Genomic DNA, 8114 nt, shown 5'->3' with positions numbered 1-8114 from the left:
CATTTGACTACCATTTAATTGACCTACTAACGACTGTAGCCTAGGATGACCCAGAACTCAAAATTGCTAACTTTCCACCAAATATCTTCCTTTGTGTTCAACAGATCAAAGTCATTTATAAAGGGGTTGGAACAGCCTGATGGTGATTAAATGAATACAGAATTTCAATTGTTGGGTAAAGTGTCCCTTTAAAGCTTAAAATGATAGATAAAAAAATCTGTCATCATTAAATCACCCTCTTGTCATTTCAAAGCTAAATAACTTTCTTTCCTCTGCAGAACACCAAAGAAGATATTTTGAGGAATGTTGGTAACTGCCCCCTTTGGTTTTGTGTCCCCACAATTGAAGTGAATGGGGGCCAGTGCTGTTCAGTTGCCGACTTTCTTTAAAATATCTTATTTTGTGTTCTGCGAAGTCATAGAGGTTTGAAATGACTGAAATGGTGATGTGGGGGTTAGTAATGCATAACATGATAGGCTACTGTATAATAGCTCAACACAGTAAAATCTTCAGTGTTAAAAAAAACAAAAACAATAACTCACAGTGTATATATTATCCACACTATCGAAGTGTGGATTATATATACACCGTGAGAGTTAATTTGACTTTTTTAATCTGCCGATTTTGTTGTGTATAGTTGATAAAGCCCTAATTGGGGGTCAATTATCAATGATTCTTAGGTGTGTATATTGTCAATGAACTGAACTGAATGTGTCTGATCAGGGAGACATCGAAACATGCAGTGCTGTTGGTTTGTGTTTTGTTGTGCAGAACACAGGGTCAAACGGTTTTAGAATTATTTACATTTTGGGCAAAGTTTTTATTTTAAATTTTCTTTTCATGCTGTACTTTAGAAATATATATTTAGTATGTTGTTAATGTCAACAACTTCATTGTTTTATTTAAATATGTTTTTCTAATTGATTACCTCATCTTTAACATTTATATAAAACGTATAAAAAGCTGCACTGAAATTAAAAACTAATACTTGCAGTTGTGTGTTTGGAGATGTGCCTGCAGTTGCATAAACAAGCAAAAAGATGTCTGTTTTAGTATGCTAATTTATCGACATTCAGAATGGTTCATATCCTTGTATAGGGAGTAGGGTGGCATGGAGAGTGTTTCTGTCAGTGTAACACCAGGGGGCAGCATAGGACAAATTTTATGTTTATCATAGTTCTGTTGGCTACTGACTACAACCTTTGCAGATCTATTATGTCTTATGGTTAAGGATATCAGAAAATCTAAAAAATATTTATGTATTTGATTGATTCTAGGATTATTGGTGACAAATAATTGATTTTAATTATGAGTAATTTTGCTGAATTTTAATGTGGAAAATCAGTGTTGATCTCTTGAGACTATAATCAAGTATTTCGAGTGGTTTGATTTGGATGTTTATAGTCCATGCAGTTCCCTCATAAATATGTATGTTTTATTTTCTTTACTCTTACTGTACCCTAGAGATATTTACTGCTGTTAATCTTATTTAATTATGCGGTTCATTGCAGGCTAAAGCGTTACTGAATTCTTCTGTTATTTAAAATCCCGGCTGGGTGAGCTATCAGAGACTGTGCAAATATTAAATATTTAATACTAATTATTATACACTAACTAAGTTTTCTACAAAGTTTAATTTCAAACAAAATACAGAGAGCATAGATAGTAGTACATATCAGCACTTGGCTTCAAAACAGAACCAATTCTCTTAGGCACAGATTTATAAGGGAGTTGGCAGGAGGTGGTTGTTCCATGCATCTTGGAGAACTTGCTACACAATTCTTCTATTGAATAAGGCCATCTCATTTGCTTCGCTCTTTATGTTATCCTAAAATGACTCCGATCTTGCTGACTTAAGGGCTCTCTGGGACAATAAGAATAATCTCTCCTCGTTTTTAACAGAGCACAACTTTTGAAAACTAAAATTGATCTTTTCTACAGACAAAAATCACAAATAATAACCCAAAAAGTATGTTTGTATAATAATATAATGCGCAGCTCAGGAAATAGCTATGTCCAGATGAGGGAAAGGAAGGAAGTCTGGACAATGTGTTGTTAGTAATAGAAACAGGAATGAAGAAGGTTTGCAGATGGCAGAATTGTTGTCTTTATGACAAGAATTGCTTTCAGAATATTCAAGTCATAATAACTTGCATAATAACTTGTTAGTGTCTTCTGTGCTTATGTCAAGGGTACAAACAATTAAACAGTGATCAGCTCTCTCACTCTCTCTCTTGGACCACTAAATGATTCCCATGCTTCCCATATTTGTATGTGTGTGTGTCTTTGTCAGTGAGTACATTTATTTGGCACGCAGATTGTTGCTATAATGCTGGTGTGATTGAGTGAGAGAAAAAGAAGGATGGAAAGAAAAAAATATGTTCCACTCTTAGAGCCCACCTCTCTTTCCCCCTACGTTTCAAAGCAATTTGCAATTGATGTTCTGTGAAAAGCTTTTATCTACTGTGACCGCAAGCTTCCTACAAAACGCTAGATGTCAGTGAAATCTATAACTTAGGTTAGAACAAAAGCGAACACAAACGTATCTCTAGACTGAACAAACTTTTATTAGCAAAATCAGTTAATCGTGTTCAACATATAAACAGATCGAGTTCTTAAAGTATAGAAGTACACTCATGTAGATCAGGGTGTAAGATCGTAGAAGAGCATACAAATAAAATCCACCACTAACTGTGCAAGACCAAAATTCACCTTACGATTTCATGGAGTGCAACACAATGCATTTTTTATGTCTGAATAATGGAATGTAGATCTGCATCCTACGATGTGTTTGAAGCAGATTAATAATGGAATGTATTCAAGAAATGAATGCCACAATTTCACAAGAACCTTTAGCGATTTCAGTTGTTGTGCCGTACAAAACTGATTTGTAAATGATTGTAACTGTAATAAGTTGTGTGTATTCTGTTCACTGTTTCATCCAGCTGGGCTATGTTGAAGGTTTAACTGAGGAGAAGTGCCTGGTCCATTCTGTTGATGGGCCAAGAAAGACTTGGATTGCAGATCGCAGGTCATCGGGTTTTTATTAGTTGTTGAAGATCTGCCGAGGTCGACCGTATCCAGTCATACCTGCCTGCGATGCCCCTTTGTTAGTGCCCATCTGTAGGCCAATGACGCTCTGACCCTCTTTCAGCTGATCGTCAGTGAAGTCCCTCCTGTTCTCCTGGGCTTTCCTAAAGATAAGAGCAAGAGTATGTGTAAACAAACACAGATGTGTTTATAGCCTTCCCTCTCCTGTTTGTATATTTCGTAATAGTATTAAAGTCTAGCAGAATTTCTCTAACACACACATTGATTCGTATTCGTTGAACCCATGGTCACACAATAAAAATGGACGGATTGAAAGTGGTTGAATGCGCTCTTCAGCGGTCTTATGTCCTCGTGTTCTCGCTCTACGCCATTACTAACCGTCAAACTCAGGTTCCAACATGCAAGAACACTAGAACAGAGAATGCATGAAAGTACCCGGATGTGTTCTCGATATAAAGCATGCATCGTATGGTGCCTTGCGCGCCTACATAATCCACTTGAAGTCCATGGAGTCACTGCGGCACATCCATCAAAGTTCGTGCTTCCTAGGTTGCCTGGCAAGAACGCTCTCCACAAGAACGTTGAGTTCTTGGAATTGAGAAACGGCCAATGTCTGGCCAATAAGTGTTTGTAATCGTGTTGCTATGATGACGAACCACAACTGCAAAACTGCCAGCACAGTGGGTGTTTTTGTTATCTGGTCGCTATGGTATCCGGTCAGCCAGCCGGTTCATTTTGAGAACAGGAAGCAAAAATTAGAATACTCACTTGTGGAACCAACTAGGGTCACCTTGGTAACAACCATCGTCCTTAGTAACAGCCAGATTCCCCAAAGACATCAGTGTCATCTGCACGGCGGCGAGGTCCTTACCTAACCGCACACAACAAGTAATTATGGGTTAATTGAGGCAAAGATTGTAGATAATATTGTGAAAATTGTACCCTAATCTAAAGTGTGACCAAATATATATCATATTTTGGTCACATTTAAGTTTAAGGTTTAACTGACTAACTAGTATTAACTATGCAGACTAAGGCATTATGAATATAGGCATATTTGCTTTATAAGAATACGTATATAATAGCCCTTATCGTTGTAATATGTGTGCTAGTAAGCAACTATTTAATAGTGAGAATTGGACTGTGATGTAAATTGTAGTCAAAAAATCTGCAATGTTATATTTTATCTAAATTTCGTGAGCTTAAACTTAACTTATCTATACATGTACAAATTCTAACATGACCTGTCCTGGCTAAATAGGCTCAAAATATGATTAGTTTTCACAAACATAGCCTATCGTTTTGCTTCAGAAGACGTTGTGTTGAAATCAGTTGGGTATAATATTCCTTTAAGCATCTGCTTTTCATTTTCTTTAAGGTTTACCAAAAGGGTTTGATTTAGGAACAGGAGCACTGTGCTTCTAGTAAGTTTCTAATAAGTGTCACTTTGAATGTTTAGCTGTAAACATGGACTTCGTGATTTTTATGTACAGAAATTTATCTGACAAAATGCATATGTCATCCCCAGTGCATTAGGAGCAGTGGACACTCTCACCCTCCCAGAGGTCGACTGTTTGGAACATGTCAGACTTGGTGACTCCGTAGCGCTCGGCAGCACCGAGGAACTGAGAAATCTGTTCCATCTGTTTAAAAGCCATTCCAGAACTTTGGATCTTTTTCACAGGCTTTGAATCTTTATGGAGACTGTTAATCAGCCCACATAAAACCTATTGAGACAGAAAGGAAAAGAGTACCATGATGAGTGTGAAGACTTTATGGATCATTCTATATTAGGTAAATACTTGTTCTTGTGCTCCAATCTGATTGGACAAGAACTGTTGTGAGAGTGCTGATATGCTTTTGCATGTTTGATACGGTTTAATCTATTTTAATATAGTGAAAAACTTACACAGCCATCTTTAAGCCACTCCTGGAAGCCTTGCTTTCCAGCTTGGGGTTTTCCTACACCATCCCCACATTGAGCGATTATCCATTGCACCAGCCGCTCCTCAAGGTCCGGATCATATTTCTTGTCAATCTTACTCTGCACCTCACGGCTCAGACCGTAGGATGGACCTTTATTCGCCATTATTGACTGTGCAAACAAAAACACAATGCAAAGAAAACCTTTTAACCAACCCAGTTTAACATGAATAAGCAGACTGTCGGTTCGTGTGGCCTGATCAGGCAGATTTGGTTTTACTTCCAAAAAGCTAGAATCTGTGTAAGCAAAGGACCTATGAAAGGAACGTCTAACTGTAACGACTGCTATGCAAATCACAAGTCTTTTACATTTTCAATGCAAAATATCTGGAAGCACTCAATTTATGACCTGCATTAACTCAATTGTGTCCATTCAGAGAGCATGTTGGGCAACACCATCTCTGAAGCGGAGAAAGCGATTGACCATTCAGGCTTTAGTCAAAAACTAAAGTTGGCTGCAGCCAACTTTTACTTTGACATACTAGTCATACCTAAAATGATCAGGTTCTAATTTTAATTCATTTGAGTTTCCAGTCAAAAAACAAAATTATAATACAACAGAATAGACAAACCACCAATCAAAAAATGATGGAAGTAGGTGTTTGTTAGAGCAGACTCAGACATACATTCTTTGACTTTATTAATCTTTGTTCAAGACTGTTCAAGACTGCCATTGCACGCCTTGTCACAATCATATTGTGATGTTGATTCTGGTGTCCCTACCAAGTTTTTTTAACTACAATAGGTTCACCAAAAACACTTCTTTGCTCGCCTAACTTTAAAAGAGAGACCACGCAGCTTGACCAGCACCAGCTAAAACCTTTGAGCGTGCCTGGCCCAACAAAAGATATGCAGGTCTAAGCTATCCTGTTAGGAGGGATGTTATGATATAAGACAATGATATCACAAGATGTTCATTTCATACACAGGTACAACACACCACACACACACACACACACACAGAGTCTCTATAAATCACTAATCTTTCATGTGCGAAAATGACATTATCACTGCTATGGTTAGGGTTAATATTTGCAAAATGACACATTCAAACTCGGCCCTCCCATGTTTGTAGAGAAGGTGTACATTTATGTGTGTTGGTGTGTCTGTGTGCCTGTATGAAAATAACTGTGTATGGCTCTCCGATTAGCTCACATCCTCAAAGCAGTTTCCTGTTTGTAAACACAACTCCACATGTTGGGCGATGTACAAATACACAATGCACAAATACACAAACACGATTACAAAAGCACACATGAATTGACTGATGCAATCATACAGACTTTTCTCACGATAAGTTTTATATCTTTATATTATAGTTGACTTTACCTGGCATTGGGCCTCAGACTTAAAATCATTTAATACAAAGAGTTGTAATACTCCAGCTGTGAGCATAGTGTTAGACTTGGAGACGTGTCATAACTGTAAGTGTACAGATTCGCTTAATAGGACTAGGTGTTATAATCCCACTATTTCAGCACTGTTTCCACTATTAGTTAAAACACGTAAGATAAGTAAGAAAGACTTTTAATTTAATATGAGTTGCCAAAAAAGTCTATTCTTACTGAGCTTTAAACACTCAAGCTCTGGATACCAGAGACCTTTAGTTGAGTTGGTTTCAATTCACATCTAAAACACATTAATGACATACGATTCTCTTATTTGAATCTCAGGTCACATTAGAAACACCCGTGTTAACTTGTTTAAACCATAGAATGTAGGGCTGTTCGGTTATGACAAAAATCATAATCACAATTATTTTGGCCAATATTGAGATCACAATCATTTAACACGATTACTCGCTGACTTTTGAAAGAACAGGATTAATAAAAACTTGTCTTTTAAACTGAATTCAAATGAGAAATAAATGAAAGCAATAGGACAGCTGAACCGTAAATGGCTGCCATCGCTGTTCGGTTGTCAACATTCTTCAAAATATCTTCATTTGTGTTTTGCAGAAACAAGAAAGTCATAAAGGTTCAAAGAGGGTGAGTAAATAATTAAAGATTTCTCATTTTGGGGTGTACTATCACTTTAAAATATATTATAAACATATCACACCCCATAACCATAACCTGAAGTTTTGTCAGATTTATCTACATTTACATTACATTTACTTTTAGGCATTTGGCACACGCTTTTATCTAAAGTGACTTTCATTGCTTTATCCTATACATTTAACATAGGTATTTGCAACCCCCTGGGATCAAACCCACAACCTTGCGTTGTTAACGCAATGCCCTTACCACTGAGCTACAGGAAAGCTATCTAACTTCATTTTAGCTCACACAGACACACACACATAATTGAATAATAATCTGTCTGCATGACACACATTTCCCCCCTACAATTAAGAGTTGTTCTTATTTCTTGTGTCTCTCTCTTTCTCTGTGTGTGTGTCTGTGTGTGTTTGTGCAAGGGAAATGGCAGGGAGGAGAAAATCATACTCTTGCAACATGTCATCAGCAACAGCCAATAAAAATGTCTGACATACATACACATAGAACACTCAAAACATGTGGGAACATGTAGAGCAGATAAGAAATTTCCAAGGAACATTGTTTTACCAAAATACATCTCTCTCTCTCTCTCTCTCTCTCTCAGACAAACACACACACACACACACACACGCCCTTACATTTATGCATATTCGTTACAAAGCTGTTTTTACCTTAGCGTTACACAGTATTACATGTCATTTCACACGTACTTACCAGTTTATGTGTAGAACTCTTGCTCAGTAGTCTCGGTATGAAAGTGCGTATTCTTTGGTGCACACAGCTGCGTGTGTGTGTGTGAGTGAGAGAGAGAGAGAGAGAGAGAGTATATGTTCCTCTTTGACAGAGTTCAGGGTCCAGGCTCAGGGAGTGTCACCCTCATGAAAATGAGCACAGAGTGAGATAGAGCATGAGAAAGAATGAGCAAGAAAGAGAAAAAGAGGAGGTAACAACATCCATAAAAGGCCATGACTTTTTTCAGAGGTCTGCCCCTCCTTTCCTCTCATTTTCCTGTTTTGCAATGTACGTCCTTATTTGGGAGAGGGAATAGTAGCGGTTTGCACAGAGCTAGGAATTTCTTCA

General features: G+C 37.5%; 1 protein-coding gene across 1 annotated transcript; it reads right to left on the bottom strand.

Annotated features, from left to right (window-relative positions):
* Nucleotides 1-2547: 2547 nt before the first annotated feature.
* On the bottom strand, nucleotides 2548-7951 carry tagln2 (transgelin 2). Its single transcript, XM_056746910.1, has 5 exons — nucleotides 7749-7951; nucleotides 4961-5146; nucleotides 4607-4778; nucleotides 3820-3922; nucleotides 2548-3194 (listed from the first exon to the last, which is right to left on the bottom strand). The coding sequence occupies exons 2-5, from the start codon at nucleotides 5138-5140 to the stop codon at nucleotides 3047-3049; spliced, it is 603 nt and encodes a 200-aa protein (XP_056602888.1). The 5' UTR covers nucleotides 5141-5146; nucleotides 7749-7951; the 3' UTR covers nucleotides 2548-3046.
* Nucleotides 7952-8114: the final 163 nt, after the last annotated feature.

This window comes from Triplophysa dalaica, chromosome 4 (genome assembly GCF_015846415.1).
Source record: "Triplophysa dalaica isolate WHDGS20190420 chromosome 4, ASM1584641v1, whole genome shotgun sequence".
In the NCBI taxonomy this organism is placed as follows: domain Eukaryota; kingdom Metazoa; phylum Chordata; class Actinopteri; order Cypriniformes; family Nemacheilidae; genus Triplophysa; species Triplophysa dalaica.
Note: the sequence above shows the minus strand (reverse complement) of the source record. Positions and strands in the feature narration are given on the sequence as shown.